Consider the following 19907-nt stretch of genomic DNA (forward strand, 5'->3'; position numbering starts at 1 on the left):
AAATTCAAACTTTTGCTGGGAAGTTTTGTTTTTAAAACTTGTGTGCATAAACATTTCACCCTTGAGAAGAAATAATTGCAATGTACAATTAAAAGTCCAAATGAATTATATTAACACTGAAAATGTGTGTGAACTTCTGCCTGACACTGTAAATACAAAATGTATTCCACCAAATATTGATTTCTAGAGTTAAAACATTAGTATTGTTGTCTCTAAATGAATATGAACTTGTTTTATTTGCATTAAAGCACTGCATCTTTTTGGTTAGTTTGACCATTTCTCATTTTCTGCAAATAAATACTATATATTTGTTGGGAATTTCAGAGTCATGTTGTCAGTAGTTCATAGATTAAAAGAACAATGTTCATTTTACTCAAACATAAACCTATAAAAAGTAAAATCAGAGAAACTGATAAGTTTAAGTTGTATCTTAACTTTTTCCAGGTATGTGTGGTTCTGATTTTACAAGATCAGGAGAGGAAAGAAAAAGCTGCAGTGATGAAAGACGAACAGTGCAGCATGAAAACAGCTGACAGAAAGAGTTGTTTACTGCAACAAGAATGGAAAAGAGAAATTTAAACCTTCTTTCTATCTGTCTTTGCTTCTCTCTTTGCTTCATTCCTTCCCTCCCTTCTTTCTTTCGTCCATCCTTTCTTTCCTTCTTATTCATGCCATCTGATCTGTCTGCAGAGATTCTTGCAGCCTCTGCAAATTAAGCATATCTGACACTGTCGCCGGGTTACAGTTGGTCAACAGGGATAAGATCTCTCTGTATTGCCGATTCTGTTGAGAAAGCTGTTTGATTTCACAGCAAACCCTCCATTTAGTTAAAAATCTGCTGTACTTTTGGCAAAGAAACAGTTTAAAGACCTTCCCAAAAGTCACTCATGTCTTAAAAAGGTCATTACTTGGAGAAGGATGCGCATTTTCATAAGGGCCATCTGGCATTGTCATATACTGCTGATTGCTCGGCCGCATTAAAACATAATAGTTCACGAATCTTGAGGCATGAAGTAATAGAGAGCAGAATAATGACTCGGCTGAATTTAAATCAGGAATTGTGTAGAAGCCAAAAGGGTAGCGGGAAGTTTGTTTTCCTCAGAAGAATTAAGCTGGAACACCGAAGGAGGAATTATGATGATGTTGCAGATAAATCTGGGGGGAAAACATGATGAAGGTTTGTAGAGAAAAAGGTTTTGCTGCAGTTTTCTCTTACACAGCCCAGGAGAGGACTGGGAGGGACACCTGCAGTGCTTGCAGTCTCACTTTGCGGCGGCCATTAAACATGCGGCACAGATTAAAGTGTCTCTTTGCAACACGAGAGACACCATAAGACCTGCCAGTCTGTCTGGAGATAATTAAAATTTTACCTCCAGAATTAAGACATGTAATATTAGCGAGTTTCCAGAAAACAGCAGCTCCTCATTGCTCGCTGTTATTTAATGAATGCATTTTGCACTGTGTCATAATCTGACAACCAGAAATGCTGTTTCTAACGTCACGAAAGACTCTTCACTCCGGGCAGGGAGCCTAACAGCCCACTCACTCTATTGTATCTGAAACCAAATGTGTTGCACCAAGCATTGTTTCCTGCCAGACAAACCATTAATACATTTACAATTGATGAGATCAGTCCCAATCTGCCTTTTTTAACTTAATAATGAGGGTTTGAAACGTCCTGTGTAGGTGCACAATCATGCTCTGATTGCAGCAACAAAACAAATGACTGCTTGCTGCTCCTGACAGAAATGAACATTTAATTAAAGCAGTAATGTGAGGTGCAGGATTGGTTGGCTGTGGTGCAAAAAAGAAGGGAAGCGTGTCCATCTGTTTGTCACAGCAGTTGGCCTCGTTGGCAATCTGTTTCAAAGCAAGATCCTGAAGCAAAATGTGAAAAAAAACTAACATTTTTTTCTGTCTGTGAAGCTTTGAAGCAAGAAGTAAAAGAGTCCCAACCGAGCACAAACATATCGACACATAAGTACAGGTGATGTGGTGGCTATGAATGTGGGCCATATGACTGGAAGGCATAACCAAGAAATTGACACAAAAAAAAGCAATTGCACTAATTTGTATCTACATTTTATAGCTTCATAATGTCATTTTTTGCTTGTAAAACTAAATACATGCATATATGTTCCTGTATTATGGCTAACTGCCTTGGGTAGAATGTCCCGCCGGGTGATCCAAGTCCTTGTCAAAATAAAAACAAACAAAATATTGACTAAGGCTCAGTTTGTCAATTCAAACCCTCAGTACAGAACTGCAGATTACAATTTCATTCCTGTAGGCAAATCATCGTTTGACTGTTTACTTATTACTTTATTTTTCATTACAGTTAAGTATCTCATGAGTTATGGAGATAAACAGTCATAAAACTTTTCATTATACCTGAAATGCAATTTCATTTAAGTGTATATATTTCCTTGTTTGATTAAGTTAATTTGATTTAAACATGCCAGATTATGATTCCTGATCAAGACAAATTATCTCTATGTGATCCTCATGTATTGATAAAGGTGGTAGAATACAATGGCACAATGCAGTCGATGGGAAATGAGCAGCTGTCAGTATTTGCCTTTGTCTTGTGTAAAAGGTCCACACTGTTATGAGCCTATGATTTTAAGCCTGACTTGTAACTATATCTGAGGCTCTTATTTTGAAGTTACAAAGGAAGTAGTTCTTGAAGTGCTCCGTTATCTTGACAGAGGCTAATACTGCTCGTTGGGCTAACCCATCAAAGTTGGTACAACAACTTTAAAGAAGTCTCCTCACCTTTTAATCAGGCAAAAAATGTGTAAATTTTATATTCAAGGCTAAAAAAAACTTAATTGTGAGACAGATAAGCGAGAGACAAATGATTTTTAAACACAGTGACAATGCGTTAACGGCTAAAGCTAAAGCTAGCATCTGATTCGCAGCTTCTTGTCAGAGCTAACCTTAAAAGGTGAATAATTAGAAATACTTTTTTCTATATGTGAAAACAAAACAGGCTTTTTTTGTACTTTAATTACATTAGCAGCATAAAAACCCCAATATATGGACAAATCTGGATTTTAATATTCTGCATTGATTCTTTCTACACGTGAAAACAAAAACAGATGTTCTCTCCTCACTAATTAAGTATCTACTAATTATGACTTAGATAATAAATATGATTTGCTACAATGTAATATACAATATCTATCTGTACAGATATAAGATATCTGCAGACACACCACTTGGAAACCTATTATTCAGTTTATTTGGGATAAATAAAGTATTTTTGAATTGAATTTTAATTTTGAATTTGCTATCATTTAGACTCTGTTTAAATAATTACATTTTTATCGTTTCCTCCAACAGCCTCTATTTTCTTTTGCATATCAGGGTGTTAGTTTTCCATCCTCTTTCTCTTTCATAAATCTCCTCCTCTCAATATGGCCATCTTCTCTTCATAAATATCCCACTTTTCTTAAGTTCCTCCCTGATTCTCCATCTCTCTCTCTTTATCAAGTCTCTTTAATCCACTCCTCCTCATCACCATCATCATCACCATCACCATCTTCTACAATCCAAGCCAGTGAATCCCACTCAGAAATCAAGGCCTGTTCCTGTGTTTTCTTCTCGCTGCTCGCTGAACGGGGACAGACATGTCTTTGTCCCCCCCGGCCTTCAGTGACTGCAGATGTGTGGGAGCCTACAAAGCAAACCCTGTGCCTTCATCATCGTCATCTTCTTCGTTTTCACTTTGCTGCTTTTGTAAAAGAGTTGGAGGACATGAGGTCAAGTGCAACTATGATGTGCAGGGCTACTCTAAGTCAGCTCGGATGCATCCAGGCACAAACTGTGCTCATTTATAAGTTATGAGGAACCCAAAAAAAGGAATAAAGGCTTCGTTATATAAGGAGAAAATGATTCATGTTTGCAGCAAACTCAAGATTTTCGGAAACAACTCCTCTCACACAGGGCAGAAAAACATGAAATAACCATACTGTCAGGACAAATTTCTAATTTCCAACATTTATCTCTCAGAAGCCTGTAGCTGCTGATAACCTATTTCCTTAAGCTGCAGTGAACTAAAGGATCAGACATGTTTCCACCATATTGCTTGCACCTGTCAGCTCCATTAAAATCAGAGGACATGAGGGACGGGGGAGAAGGGATGGGTCGGAGATACATGCAGGAAGAATAAATAGAAAAACAGAATATCTTTATATGTGTAAGCCTGAAGTAGGACTGCATACAACAAATTCACGTTATAAGAAATTGTTTTGAGAAATTCAAGTCTCATTAAGCATAATGAGAAAGCTCCAGGCCATAACCTACAAGATTCATCTCAGAAAAATGACATTATACAACACCAGAGAGAAAATTAGTAATACGAATATATCAAATACAATCTAAATGAGTATATATTTGAAATTTTTAAATATATTTAAATACATATTTGGCATAATGATAGATTTAAAAAATATATATACAAGTCATTTGTGCATCCATATGCATATTTGCAGATATATTTTTAGCTCTTAAACTATAATTAGGTCTCCCCTGCAGCCGGTTCCATACCTGGATGGTTCAAAAAGAGCTGAAGATCATTTCACACCTTTCCCCTCCGCTGATAAACCTGCACGGCAGCTCAAAGTGTGGATCGGTCACATCCGAGTCGGGACAGCTCATCCAACAGAAAATCCTGCAAAATTTAACCCGTCCCGCTCCAGACACATTTGCAGGACCCACACACACTCCTCGGCTCATGCAGGGAGGATAAAAAAGCCATAACCCGCCTACCTCGTTCTTCCGCCGGTCGGTCAGGGATGCGGTCCGGGTGATGCTGATGTAAGGACGCCTTTCAGAGGTGATTCTCTGCAGGAATGCTTGCCTGCTCTCCCTCCCTTCCTGCCTCCTCTGAGGAGCTGCACTTCACGACTCGGGCACCAACATTTGGAAGATGATCAGAATATGTCGGGCTCCGCTCTCGGAACCACTCGACTCGAGTTCGGGAAACACCGGGGGCCCGGCGTCCAGAACTACATCACGACCAGCGGGATATTAAGATATGTGACAGTTTGGCGACATTTATTTACGTCAGAATGATATTTGAAATATATTTCCGCCATTGTTTTTGTAGAATAAGCCCTTCTGCTATAGCTTGTATTTCGTAAAAATAGGATAATGTTTTATTGGTCCCATTTTATCAATGTCAGGTCAGGTCAGGGGTGTCAAAAGTGCGGTGCGCGGGCAATTTGCGGCCCTTGAGTTTGTGCGTTCCCCACTGCCGGAATGCTGAAAGACACTATCAAGATGTTTTCACTAATAGATAAAAAATATTTATGAAGTTAGGTACAAAACAAAGCATTTATAAACTTTATAAGTTTTCACACCCATGCTATTATTTGCAGGTTATCTCATTCAAATAAATTCTTGCTGCAGTTTGCAGTTTTTTTTAGATTTCTTGAAAATAGTTTGTTGCTCTTTTCTATGCAGAAATACACACTCAGTTGCCTATTTCCTTTAATTTCAGTATGCTATTTTTAATAACTGTATTACTTTCCCTATTTTGTCCTTAGTGTTTTCTTTTTTTGTTTTTCCTATCTACCTGTAACTTACTGCTGTCACACCAGACGCTTCCCATGGTGGGACAATAAAAAATATTTATATTCTCTGTTTGACACAGTTTTTATGTTTTGGAGCTCCAATCATTTACAAATCCTTTAAAAAAATATTAGTTTCAATAAAATATTGCATGCTCAGATTATTGTTGAGCAGGAAAAAAATAATTAAAAAGTAAAATACATATTCTGACGTCCAGAAGTTCTTTAAACTTGTAGAGTTTGGAATCTCTGGCAAAATGTTTGGACATCACCAAGTTAGGGTATTATTTAAATGTAATAATATTGTCTTAAATGATAAGATCAACTATTATCTGTGCCATGGACAAGATGGTTGAATCATAAATATTTGATCGTATTTCATGAGACTATTATCGAGATATTATATCATAAATATGATGGGTCTCCTCATAACTGCAGGCTAGATATATCTTTATTTAGATATAAAATGTTAAAAAGTCAAAGTAATAAACTTGCCAAGTCATAATTTTGATTTAGCTGTTAAAATTATGACTTAGAAAGATTCAGGTACAACCGCTAGAAGGTTTTTGCACTTTGTTTTTTTAAATATTCCTAACAAACTAACAAAACAAGAGACGTATTGCAGGCAAAATGAATAATTTGAGATATTTATGCAAACATAGAGCGAGAAGATTAAATACAAACAATTCCAACATATACAAAACCTTTAATGTTTTCATGATTTGACACAATCTCTGTCAAGTCACATGCGAGGCATAAATGACAAGTTTTTGTTTTCACCTTTAAAAGACCATGTACAGCAAAAACCCAGTAAGAGTTTGACATGTAGTGAAGGTGTGTGATGGGCCAACAGGATGAAATGTTGCTGCTGCTGCAGCAGCATCATAGCTAGGAGGAAATCATGGCGTGCATCTCTCCCTGAAGGAGAGGAGATTGAATGACGCCTTAATGGAGTGGAGCTGCTTAATGGAGACAGGAGCAATAGACACAGTGGTGAGCACATGGTCATCTGACGTATAAAAGGCACTATGCACATTTTATCAGCACAGGAAACAATCTTGTTGTACCTACAGACATCTGGAGCAGATGGATTTCAATAAAGAGCCTTCAACACACACACACACACACACGAGCATTATTCAAACATATCAAACTTCATGGCGGAAACTAATCTGCTTCACGAGTCCAGCCTCCAGGAACATGTTCTAAATGTTGCAAGCAAACAGAAAATGAACACTATCACCTGAAGCAAAAACAACGTACCTAGAAAATTTGTTTGCATTTGATGGTAAATACATTCCTAACTTTTCACGCAGATAGAAAGTCTGTCATTTAATCTCAAAGAGACGCACAAACCCAAACGTGTTCACAGTGAGATATCGTGTGCTAAGTCTTCTTTCGGCCTCTTCCTCTGCCCTCAGCAGGCCGCGGGTTGGTGGCAGAGGGAGAAAGTGCGTGAGTCTGCAAATCGACTCTCTGCTGCAGGATTCCTGTGAGAATAAACTCAGCAGTGACGACAGGAAGAGACGCAGACACGGCGGGGCCACACAGCCGCAGGTCCTCCTCGCAGGAGATCACCACGGTCCGAGGCTGAGAGATGGAGAGTCGGGGCACAGAGGAGCGGTGAGTCAGACTAACGACACAAGACAACATCTACAGCTCTGGACTCGACTGGCACCTTGTGAGCCGCAGGCATCTTTGTCAGGAAGGTAGCGCCGCTGCAGGTGATGATGTCTTTCATGTGAACCGGTTCTGGCTTTACCGACTTCGTGACGTGGATCTCATATCCCTGAAACAAAGAAGCAAAGTGATACGTTGCACATTTTTGTAAGCAAATACAGAAGGATTAGTCTATTCTTATGGACTAACAGTAACAGAATAAGAAAATCGATAAAAAAGCTCTTGGCAACAGAGTTTGGTGAGGTGTACACCCTAATATTAGCTTGGCATCAGCATTTCTTTGTTGTTTCCAGCTCTCATCTTACCACGGTGATGAAACTCTACAACCCCGGAAACATAATAAGAACACAAACAGCAAATGTCAAATTAATTCCCACTGGTTCCTGAAACTCCACCTGAAACACAGCGGCTTGCAAAAATATCCACAACCCTCCAATGGTTTCACATTTTCTCACGTTACAATCAAAAACCAAGGATGTCATCTGACATCAGCAAGAAAAACTGCATAATTGCAAAATGGAAGGGGGGGGGAGAGATTTGGTTTTTAGACGTTTATTTACAAATAAAAGTGTGAAAAATGCGTCTCAGGTGCATTCGGCCACCTGAGTCGACACTTTGTAAAAACAAATTTCTCTGCAGGTCACTTTGGTCTCAACCAGCTTTCAAATATTTTTGAAAACACCGAATCATGCAGCTTCCATTAACCCTTGTGAAGTGGACTGACATACAAACAATCCCAACAAAATACACCAAAGTTTGTGGTTGTAATTTGACAAGAGATGGAGAAGTTAAAATGGGTATGAATACTTATGCACTGCACTCTAAACACTTTGCAAGGTGGCATGCGTGCGCACACACGCGCACACACACACATCGACATCGGATGAGAACCGGGAATGACTCAAACATTTCTCCGTGTCTACGGTGAGTCACTCTTTCTCACCAGCACCGCTGCGCCGTCAGCTAAAGGAAATACTCGCTACACGCCATCAGCCACTCAGAGAATAATAAGAGAAGAAGTAAAGAGGATGAGGTAGCACCTGGAGGAGAGGCTGACTGCTGGCAGTCCTCAGAGACTCCTGCAGGGAGAAGCTGAACTTCTTCTCCTGCTCCGGATCGTTCACAACAAAAGCAAGCGGAGAGAGGAAGCTCCCAGCCTTACCGCTCTGAAACCAAGAGAGGAGAGTCTGAGTGGGACTGAGCCGACCCGAGAGAACGAGTCTGTGTTGCATTTAGCAGCTCCTGCTAATGACCTGTTCCAGCCACAGAGTGGTGACGACTGGGACACCTTTGGCCACGGCGCACAGGAATTTGACCGTCCTTCGCACTTTGTCTGTCACGAGACAGTTCATGTCGGAGACGCCTCTGGCCATGGCGCCTCCTAGACGAGCCAGCACCTGCTCTCCATCTTCATCCACCACTCCTGTGAACAGAACCTGAGAAAACAACAGCACAGCTTCACGTCACGGATAACAGGCAGTTTTACTCACAAACTGAGATCTAAATCTATCTGGCACCTGATTGAGCAAATATGGAAACATATGAGCCTAATTTCATTGTTATTACAGATTTTTTTATTTATTCTTCATTTGTCTGGTGAGTAGTGAGAAATGAGACCTTAACAAACCAAAAATAAATATTCACTTTAAATAAAGATTATGATACAAGTTCCCTTCCAAGATAAGAGAGTAGTATCTAGATGAAAAACACAACAAATGAGAAAAAATGCAAAATACAGGATAAAGTAGCTAAAGAAAACAGAGAGGGTACAAACTGGTGAAAATGTCTCACACAGTTTTTATTGGTGTTGAATAGTTAAATACAAAAATTACAAATCATTTGCTGCCACCTTTCCACACCTTTACTATCCACTTTTTACTTGAAATTCTGACTTTTTTTTCCTATTTATTTACATGTCTGAAACTGAGATTCAAGTCAGATTTTTTTTTCAGTGGCCCTAATCTTCTCCCCTATAAATCTTTCATTTTAGGGCCTTAAAGGAAAGTTTCATAAAAGCTCTAATATCCTGCCTGTTTTATTTGTTGGGTAAATGACAGAAACACAGACCTTGTAGGTTTGGCTCCCGGCTCGAACTCGGCTAACCGTAGCTGGAGACGCAGAGGAGGAGCGCGGCGTCTTCGCCATGGGGGAGGAATTTGAGGAAACCCGCCGCTTCCGGGGAGGAGTCACGGCCGAGACCTGAGCGAGTTACAGAGGAGAGGAAGAAAGAAGAAAGTAGGACAAGACAGGAGCTGAGCTGTAGTAATCTGTACAACACTTATATGAATACTTCTTATAATATTGGTCTTAATTATTGACTGTTTTGTCTTTCTTCCTCGTTGTGTCGGCCCTGACCTCGATCACATTGGACTGCAAGTCGGGAATTGATAATCTGGATTCAGTTCAGTTCAGACCAACAGTGACAAAATGCAAGAAGAAAGTGTGGGCGACCATCAACTCACTGAATCCATTAGATGCATGACAAAGTTGAGCAGAAGAAAAATATGTGCCATCATATAGATTACAGGTGTAAAACCTGAGGTCCGCGGGCCAAATTCGGCCCACCATAGCAACTTATGCGGCCCTCTAGATTCTAGAGGGTGACACACTTTAACATAGTTGTATGCTTAAATAGTATTTTATCAGTAAAATCAAATCAGTTTTCATTTACAGGGTCAAATTACATCAGTGTGATGTTGAAATTGTTACATTTTAAGAAGCGCTAATCAAATGCAGAGAAATTTTTAGTTTGTTAACAGTTATGCATACATTCTCCCACAATCGGCCCTGTGAGGACCTTCATAATTGTGATGCGGCCAGTTGGAACCAGTTGGAACCAGTTGGAACCAGTTGGAACCAGTTGGAACCAGTTGGAAACCCCTCACACAGAAGGAAGTGCATCACATTACTGGGGTTGGAAAACCCCAGTAATGGGCATTTTGTTCCATTTGCTGGTTCATGGAGCAAAATGAACCAGCAAATCTAAAAGCTAAAAGCTTAGTTCCTATTGTGCTTTAGCCATTTTGGATGGATGTGCGCATTAGACTATAAATCTTATTTTTAAAGTGAAACAATAAAATCACCTCTGGTTCAATCTCGTTTCCAGGCGGCTCCATGGAAGAACCAGACGTCTGAGTTTCCTGCAGCTCCTGGTTTTTATTTTTCTGGACCACGGTTGTTCGACCCCTGGCTTTCTTCCCAGCAGGCCCCGCCGCCGCCTTCTTTCCATCTTTTACTTCCTGTTTAGGGGGCAACTCTTCGTTCTTCTTCACCTGAGAGCTTGAGGCTCTGCTTGTTCTCCTGCCCTGTATCCCAGCAGGAATCTCTTCCTGTTGCTCCTCTTTCCCTCCTGGTTCTGTTGATTTTTGGACTCTATCCACTTCAGTTTTTTCCTCACTAGTTTTTGCTTTTCTCTTGTTTGTGGTCTCGTCACCGTCAGTCGCTGTGGGAGCCTCAGTTTCCTCCACAGGCTCGGTCTTTACAGTTTTTGCACCCCTGTCCCTCATGTTCCTCTTGGGCAGAGGGGATGTTAGATCAGCAGACGTCTTTTCCTGATTTGACTGAAGGCCCTCATCATTTAAAACTAAAGCTTCAGAACAACTGGCAGTGACTCGCCGCTGCCCCCTACTGGTACCAGCAAGCCTAGGGTCTGCTTTCCTTTTCTCATCTAGCTGCAGAACCTCAGTGGCTTTCTGTTCATTTTCTTTAATCACAACATCGGGCTGAGACAAGGTCTTCCTCCCTCTTCCTTGTGGTCTTCCTCTGGAGACCTTAGAGCTCGCACTGACCGCCTGAGCTTCAGCGTCCGGCTCCGCTGCGGTCGCCGTCGTCGTCCTTCGGCGGCTGCTTCTCACAGTATCCGTCTGGGAGGCTTCGCTGCTCCTCTTCGCTCCTCTTCCTCTCCCTTTGTTCTCCGGGGTGTTGCTGTTGACGGAGGAGACCGACCGCTCTGAGCTGAGGGAGTTGGAGCGGGATCGGGTTCTCCTTGCCAGGACATCCTCGCTCGAGGCTTCACACGCCGCTGTGGTTGTTCTTCTTGCAGCTCTTCGCACTCTTGCAGAACCTTTGGGGCTCTCCTCTTCGTTCTTGTCTTCTTGTGATTCTTTGGGCTGTTTTTCTTTCTCCAGTCTTGCAAGGTGTTCTTGGTCCATCTTTGTTGTTTCCACACTTGTTCCCTTTTCTTCTTCTACTTCACCTCCTGATTTCGTCTCCTTTAATCTGTGTTTTCCTTTTGATTTTCCTTCCCTCTCATTGCGCCTCTCTGTTTCCACATGTTCTCTCTCTTCTTTGTCTCCTTCCTCCTTTATATGGCTCTTATTTTCATCGCTCCTTTGTCTTTCATCATCATCCTGTTTCCTGGTACTTCTTCTCCCTCTGGACGGTTGATTAGCCGCCTTCACCTCTTCCTGATTGTTGTCATCCTCCGATTTGGCTTTCCCTCTCCGTCCTCTGGTGCTTGGTAATGGTTTATTTTCAGTCTTCGTCTGTCTATTTTGACGTGAAGAACATTGTGCCTTTTCTTCTTCTTCTCCCAATCGAGTTTCCATTGAACTCGAAATGCTGGATGCATCAAACACATCGTTTTTTTTCAGAGTATTCGCTGGAGAGACTTCAGAAATCGTAACCGGCTGCATCTCGTCCTCAAGATGAGACTTGGATGTCCCTTCATTATTCAGCTCTTCCTTCTCCTTGTGTCTTTCTGTTTCTTCCTTGTCTTCTCTAGGTTTCCCGTCTCTTTGCTCCTTTGTCTGGCTCTTTTTTTTGTCCTCGTCTTGTTCTTGTTTTCTTGTAGTTCTTCTCCCTCTTGTCTGTCGATTAACCACCTTCACTTCCTGCTGGTCGCTCTCATCCTTGTTCTTGGTTTGTTCTCCTGTTTCTTTGGTACCAGCTGCAGCGGCTTTGCTTTCCTTTTTTGTCCCGTCGATTCTTCTCTGAGATTCAGAAGCTGTGACCGGCTTTGTCTCGTCCTCAAGATGAGGCTTGAATGTCCCTTCATTCATCAGCTCTTCCTTCTTGTTGTGTCTTTCTGGCTCTCCTCTGAGTTTCCCACCTCTTTGCTCCTTTATCTGATTCTCATTTTCAGCTCTCTTGTTTTTGTCCCCGTCTTGTTCTTCCTGTTTTCTTGCAGTTCTTCTCCCTCTTGTATTTTTATTAACCGCCTTCACTTCCTGCTGATTGTTGTCATCCTTAGTCTTTGTTTGTTCTCCTGCTTCTTTGGTACTTGGTGAAACTTTCGTCTCGTCGGTTTTTCTCTGAGATTCAGAAGCTGAGACCGGCTGCGTCTCCTCTTCTTTAAGATGAAGCCGCTTTTCCTTTCTTTTCCGTGGATATGTGACGGATTCATCGCCATCCCTTTTTCCATCCCTCCCTTCTGCCTGAACTTCAGCAGGAGGAACTCCAGCAGCGGTGAGAGGAAGAGCTTTCGTCTCCCTTTCTGGTAGGATGTCTTCATCTTCACAACTTATCAGAGGCTGGGTCTGCTCATCTTCAATGTGCAGCGGCTTCGCTTTCCTTTTTCGGGTGGAGATAAAGTCTTGGCTGCTTTGTTCTTCCTCGCATGTAACAGAACGCTGAGATCCATCTGCAGAGACTTGAGAACCAACGAGTGATTGTGTCTCGTCTTCCAGCTGCAGCGGCTTTGCTTTCCTTTTCCGCAGGCTTGGCATCAAATCGTCATCATCCTCACCTGGAGTCAAAGGCTGTGTTTCACCAGAGTCTGTGTGCTGCTGCGACTCCTCTTCGTCAATATGAAGCTGCTTTGCTTTTCTTTTCCGTGGAAGAAGGATCTCGGAGTTATTTTCATGATCTCCACATGAATCCTTCGGCTCAGTTTCGTCAGCGCCGACATGCGGGGGCTGGGTTTCAGCAAGCGGCAAAGCCGCATCAGTGTTTGGGTGTGTTTCCACTTTTGAAGGTCGCAGGGACTCCGCTGACAACTCTTCGTCGTCGCCGCTCTCCTCATTGTCGCTCAGACACACGGGTTGGGTTTCAGCAAGGCATAAAGGTGAAGAAGTCCGTGGATGTTTCTGCGCCTCTGAAGACTTCAGGGACTCTGCTGACAACTCTTCATCGCCGCTCTCCTCGTTGTCGCTTGTAAACATGGGCTGTGTTTCCGCTACTGATTCAGAATCAGCGACGTGCCTCTCCGTTTCATTCTTAACCGGTTCTGAGGAACAATCTGGCTCATTATCCTCCACAGAAGAGAACATTGGCTGGGTTTCAGCCATAGCAAGTGCAGATGGAGCCACACTTTCAGTCCTGGCAGAGTTCAGTCCCTCATCTTCATCTGAACCTTCATCATACGGTTCTGGGATATAAGCCTGAGTTGCTTCCATAGTCAAGTCAACACAGGTTTCTTTTCTAGACAAAGATCTGGGAGGCTCCACCTCGTAGGGCTGCGTGGCCTCCAGGTTCGAGTCATTCTCTGCACTTTCCTCATAGTCCTGAGTATCCTCCATGTTTACGCCACCATCGACTGCGGCGTCAGCTCGGGCGTTCTCCCTGGCCTCGCCCTGCAGGTGGCTGCTGTCAGACAGTCCCAGCTGGAAAGAATCATCTCTGTTGGACCGGTCCTCTGGTTTGACAGCGGAGGACTCGAGAACGGCGGTTCGGTTTGGATTCAAGCCTTTGTGGCAACTTCTTGTCTGAAGAATGAAAGACTGGGTCTCAGCCACAGCATAATCTTCATCTTCCTGACTGTCTGAGCAAGACGACATTAGTGCTGGTCTTAAGGAGGAAGGTACAGCATCTGCAGGAGCAAAGAAAATAAATCTATTTAAAACTAAGCTTGTAACACATTTATAAAAATAAAAATAAAGAATCTAAAAAATGTGGTGAGTAGGGATGCAAACAAGTAATCTACTGATTGTCAATTATTGGTTTAGTAGATTAGATTGGTTTATAAGTGGATGTTATTAACTTCTTTGTGTTGTACTTTGGCTAGCCAGCAGAGGGAGTTCTTTGGAAATTAAAGTTTATTGATCTTGGACAATGTTCTCGCATTTTTCTTTTATCATTATTTTTAGTTGAAAATTGTATCAGAATGGCAATCATCCTTTATCTCAATCATTTCTAGGACAATTTATTGTCTAGCAAAAGTTATTATTGTGACAGACCGACAAGTAACAGTGTCCATTGTTTATGTATAGTTACTAAATATTTCTCAAACAGGATATATAAAATAAATGTGTAAAACCCACATCTAGGTGGATGAGAAGTGGGGATTGTGAAGGCCTGAGTTTCCATCTGCTCAACTTCTCCTTCTGCAAAAAAAAGGACAAAAAAGACAATTTTATTTTTCATTCAAACTTTTCACAACATGGTTCATATCCTTAGGGTAAATCTGTCTTACTAGGAGACTGAAATTGACTTTAAATAATTTGCCTGGTAAAAAAGAAATGCAAAAATCACATCTCTTCTGATTTCAAGATTAATCTCTGAGATATAAGAACTTCTTTCAGTGTGTTGCTGTAGTTTTACTTCTACTGTTTTCACTTGGAGTTTTAAACTTTATGATATTGCATCTGTTTATTTATGAGAGATTACCTGAAACTTGAACAGGAGTAAAACAGTTCTGCCGAAGAGCATTTTCTGTCTGTTGGCCCCCTTCTTCCTCCCCAGGATTTGCTTCCTCATCCTCCACGTCTGTATCACTTTCCATCCTAAGGTCAGCTGGTTTGCCCTCGTCTGCAGCTCGGGGAGCAACAGGTTCGTCAACATCTGTGTCTGCATCAGATTCTGGAGCTCCTGCTGCTGCTGCAGCAGACGACACAGGCAGGTCTGCTGCAGCAGCAGGGCCAGCGGGGAGTGAGTCTTCCTCCAGGTCTGTATCACTTTCGGACAAAATATCCAAACCAGCTGCAGCCACCTCCTTATCACAGGCGTCACTGTCTGGATGCAGACTGTGAGGAGAAAGAGGTTTATCAGAGTTTTCACTGAGCGTTTCGTCTATTTTGGGATTTCCCCGTTTCCCAGCCTCCTCTTCCTCATCCACGTCTGTGTCGCTGTCCAAGTGGAAATCTTCAGGCTGTACTGAAGGGGCGGAGTCAGCACTGTGCTCACCCTTAGGTAACGTAGCTTTGGATGTGACGTTAGCATCATCATCATCATCCATGTCAGTGTCACTCTCCACTGTGATGCCCTCAAGCTGAATGCCCGAAGCAGCAGGAGAACATTTTGTTGCTTCATCATTTGAAGACGACGTTCTTGGAGTTTTATCTGAGACATCTTCATCAACGTCCGTGTCACTGTCCATGTGTGACAGGACTGTGTTTGAGCGTTGATCACTTTTCCCAGCAGGCGCCTCCTCCTCCTCTCCTCCCTCCACATCCGTGTCACTGTCCAGGTTAAATTCAGGGACGGCGTCTCTGGAGACCCGTAGCGGCGACCTGAGTGATTCACCGCTTCCTGTAGGACTTTTACCGCCTTCCCTTTTCACATTATCTCCGCTTTCTTCTGAAAACGTCCCTCCTTCGGCTGCTCCTTCTCCTTCCTCCACACCATTTTCCGCAAACACGGGTGACTTGTTTTTCTCTAGGTCAACATCCGTCTTCTCCAAGCTGAAACTGATGCGTCTGCTTGACCCATTTCTGCTGGAGGAGGACGGTGTGATGGAGCTTTCGTCTTCACTGCAAAACAGCATAAAAACAAAACAGCATTTAAGATCTGAAAGCAGCTGCTGGCAGATTTTCTGTCAGTAACTCAAACTTTCTGATTTCTTTTCTGTTAGCATTACAGAGCCTTTCAAAAGGTGTCCATATGCCAAACAAAAACTTTTATTTATTTTATTGGGATCTCATGGCAGCATCATGCTGTGGGGATTTTGTTTTGGAAAAGCTGGGTAGAGTTGTTGGGGAAAATGGATGGAGCAAATCACAGAGCAAATCCTAGAGGAGACTTTAGCATTAATTAGAATGATAAAGTCTAATTAATGGCAATTAATTAGACTTTAATTCCTGACAAATTTATACACAAAATCAGACCTTTGTGCAGCAAAATGTACATTTAAGTGATTCATTAAACTTTGCCAATTATAGCACGTTTTCAAAGAGTGCTGAGAACAGACAAGAAAGTTAAAATCAACTGATTCCCCCAAAACATGGAAACTATTACTTTTTAATGAGGCAAGCCTTCAAAACCCTTTTTTATTATCTCAATCTGCACTCATTTACAGAACACTTTCTCACAAGAATGACCACTTTATTTGTTTCACTAAAAACAATGTTACGGTCAATTGGTTTTGAGCAGGAAAATCTCCAAATGTGGGGAATTTATTGGAAAAAAATATATATAAATCACTGGTTTAAATAAAAACAAACACTACTTTGTGTTCATTTCTTAAGCAAAGTCCAGGTAAGATGCACGAATATTTGAGGTTGTAGTGTAATGTGTAATAAAATGTGTAAATACTCAGTATAATATGCAGCTGTTAGAAATGCACTGTAAAAATTAAGATATGAAAACATACCTTTCAGGAACCACTTTGCTTGGAGGGCTTACAAATGCAGAATTGTTCGGACTGGATTTGTGGGAGTCTGAATCAGACACTGAAATCAAAGCCAACTGGTGAATAATAAAATAAACAGTGGTTGTGTTTATGAATCGCCATAAATTTCACATACCAACAGCCTTCTGTTTCCTGTTTCCTCTCCCTTCTCTTTCGCTCTCTGAGTCAGAATCAGATTCTGGCACCAAGCTCCCCTGTGGCTGCACTGGAGTTTTCTCAAATGAGAGGCAACCGCCTGTGACGGCAGTCCTCTTAGCCTTTGTGCCACTACTGACACATTTCTTGCTTCCTGTGTCAACGTCATCCCAATCTGACAATCTGGCGTTTGCTTCCGATTGTCTTGGAGTCTCAATGTCACCAAGGGAAGAAGGGGAGTCCACCCTGGAGCTCACATACCGACATGGGATGTCCCCCAAAACCAAGCTGTCGCCCTCACTAAGGGCATAGCGCACGTTAGGGGTCAGCTTTAGGCGTCCCTTACGGGTCCCATTCATGCTCTTTAGGTCCCAAACCAGGGCCTCCATGTCCACTTCATGCACACGACCTCTTCTCCGGTGAACAGAGATGCTGATGGCAGCATGCTGCTTGGACACAGATGGTGCCAACAACTGTAGTGTGCAAAGATTTGGGTCACGACCCAGGAAATTATCTCCCAGGAAGAGGGGCAACTCTAAGTGACAGAGAGAAAATATATTATTGGAAAAGTAACGCAGTTATGACAGACTACGCATACAGACAAATTTGTGACTCTAGTAAAGATGTGAATAAAAAAATTGTAATTAATGGGTTGTTTATTACTCCTACACTGAATAATTTAAGAATAAATTAAAACCATTTAATTTGGGAAGATTTGTCCTCATCTTATTTTCAGAACTATATTTTAATATATAGTTTGCTGAAATTTCAAAGAGATGAAGATGACATGGATTCAGAATCTTTTGGAAGAGAAAAAGACCCAAAGCATCAAACATCCTCCATAGTATTAAGCAGATATATGATGCTTTTCCAACTTTTATCTCCGATTTCACACCAGTTTGTAAAATGATCAAATTGTGAACAAACAATATGGTCCTGTTTAAAGAACTGGTTGTCAGTTATATAGAGTTCAATGGAAGTTATAGAGACTTGATGACTACAAAATGCGACTTTTCCGAGTTTTTTTAACCTCTTCCTCACTACTTGTATTGGCAAGACACATATGAAGCCTCTTCCAGATTTGCTGTGTTAACCTTTTTATTATTGCTCTGACTGTATGGCATGTTCTCTCCTCTTTCCAATTTTGTAAAGTGACTCAGATGAATTACTCCAAGTCATGTCATATTTATCCACCAACAGAACAGAAAATCATGGATAACTATTTAGAAGATCTGTGAAACTATGATCAAATTAAAATGTAAAGATTCCTTTCTACATGCATCATAAATGGGTCGTTGGGGGGCACAAACATGCTGTTGATTTTGTTAAAGATATTAGTATTACAATTTTTTTCTGTGCAATATACCCTGCTATAGTTAAAGAATAAGGTATTTCATTGCTTTTTATGCACATTTTCCCCTAGCATACCATACAGTAGAGGTAAAAAATACCAGAGTAGGACACTTACCTTTCTCAGGGATGTGTGGATTATGTAAGATGCACAGTTTGGCCAATGGTTTCCTCCTTTCATTTTGGATCTCCTCTTCACTTTCCTCCTCCTCTGACTCGAAGATCGAGTCATTGATCGCCTGAGTTGCATCCATTCCTGTTAAAGACCAAAGCAGGATGGCAATAAACCCTAAACAAAGACAATTTCCCCTTCTAAAACCTACTAATGTTAGCTTAGCAACATGCTTGCCTTCTGCAGGGCTACAGCATGCAGCTAACGTTAGCCTTAGTGGCTAAACCATAAGTAATCTGCAGCTAACAGATAGAGAGAGGCTTCACTATGAGCATTTAGCTAGCTTTTTATTGAAATATTGTCTTCTTAATCAAATTTAATTTATAGGTCTGCTCTAGATAAGCCCAAGCAACACAGAAATAACTTTTATTAAGCGTGTATAATTGCTTTTTTAGTGTCAAAATCACAGCAATTACACTTCCGGTCAACGGTAAACCTGTTAGCCGTTAGTGAGTTCAAAGGACAATATCCCAGTTAGCTTAGCGAGAATCTTCCTTATTATTATAGTAACTATCCTTATTCTTTTCCAACAATGTTTACTACTTTCCGGCTAAAAATGGTCCGGTTTTGGAACCACATGGCTGTTACCTTGAAATTAGAAAGGAAGTATCCGTCTGTTAACGAGTGACTTTATAGCTCAGATGGGCTCATCTGCTGATCATTACCCTGGACGCGTTGCGTTTTAATATTCCAACAACCAATGACGGGATCATGCTCTAGCACAGGCTTCCCGGAGTCTTGCTTTACTTTGTGGACATAAACAAAATGTAAATACTAACCCAACCACGCCCACAATGTCTTTGAGCAAAGAGCTATTGGCCAATATAAATGTCACTTATCACGTACTCTCTCTTTCATTGGATAGTTTTTTTCCGAAAGCGTTTCTGATTGGACCAATAGTTCCTTAATGGATTCATTCGTCCATTTATTTTCGCGCCATGCACAGAGAGAGAGCAATGGAAATGATGGGAGGAAAAAGATAATATAGATCTCAAGTTGTTTTAGCTCAGTAATTCGCGTGAGAAAGTAAAGCTCATACATTGTGATTGATCACAAACTACTGGTCTATTACTGAAACAGTAGTTATTGGCCAGAAGCAATTTTTTTTCAGCAACACCTTACTGCTGAGATGAAAATATGTCTGGGTGATTATCTGGGTGTCTATGTGTGCTATGGACACAAACAGAAACATATACTCTAATTATTTTTTGTTCATCACAAGTAATGTTAAGACAGTCGCCAATGCTGTCACATATTACATGTTTCTAATATTGTGCACCCCCGCTCCCTATGAATTTTCAGGGAATCTCGGAAGTATTCACTGCACTTCACCTTTTCCACCTTTTGCTATGTTGCAGCTTTCTTACAAATTGTGTTAAACATCCTTTCCTTAAAATTCTAAGCACAAATACTTCATTATGACAATGTGGAAAAAAAGTTATAGCTTTTACCTAATACTTTGTTGAGACATTTGTGCACAGCCATTTTA

General features: G+C 41.3%; 1 protein-coding gene across 1 annotated transcript; it reads right to left on the reverse strand.

Moving 5' to 3' along the window:
- Positions 1-6207: 6207 nt before the first annotated feature.
- Positions 6208-19178, reverse strand: mdc1 (mediator of DNA damage checkpoint 1). The gene is made up of 12 exons (XM_014987117.2): positions 19007-19178; positions 18365-18502; positions 16877-17431; positions 16723-16801; positions 14802-15883; positions 14456-14518; positions 10340-14004; positions 9324-9455; positions 8510-8692; positions 8297-8422; positions 7255-7365; positions 6208-7166 (listed from the first exon to the last, which is right to left on the reverse strand). The coding sequence occupies exons 2-12, from the start codon at positions 18498-18500 to the stop codon at positions 6963-6965; spliced, it is 6336 nt and encodes a 2111-aa protein (XP_014842603.2). The 5' UTR covers positions 18501-18502; positions 19007-19178; the 3' UTR covers positions 6208-6962.
- Between the last annotated feature and the right edge of the window lie 729 nt (positions 19179-19907).

This window comes from Poecilia mexicana, unplaced genomic scaffold (genome assembly GCF_051168715.1).
Source record: "Poecilia mexicana isolate PSO_F unplaced genomic scaffold, ASM5116871v1 scaffold_16, whole genome shotgun sequence".
In the NCBI taxonomy this organism is placed as follows: Eukaryota; Metazoa; Chordata; class Actinopteri; order Cyprinodontiformes; family Poeciliidae; genus Poecilia; species Poecilia mexicana.

Bases quoted from the DNA above. Each gene is read 5' to 3' on its own strand.
- mdc1 (XM_014987117.2), bottom strand. From the start codon at position 18,500: ATGGATGCAACTCAGGCGATCAATGACTCGATCTTCGAGTCAGAGGAG. The intron at 14,005-14,455 runs GTGGGTTTTACA...TTGCTCCTGCAG, and splicing joins CACTTCTCATCCACCTAGAT to ATGCTGTACCTTCCTCCTTA. The intron at 7,167-7,254 runs GTGCCAGTCGAG...TCCATCTCTCAG, and splicing joins AGATGCCTGCGGCTCACAAG to CCTCGGACCGTGGTGATCTC.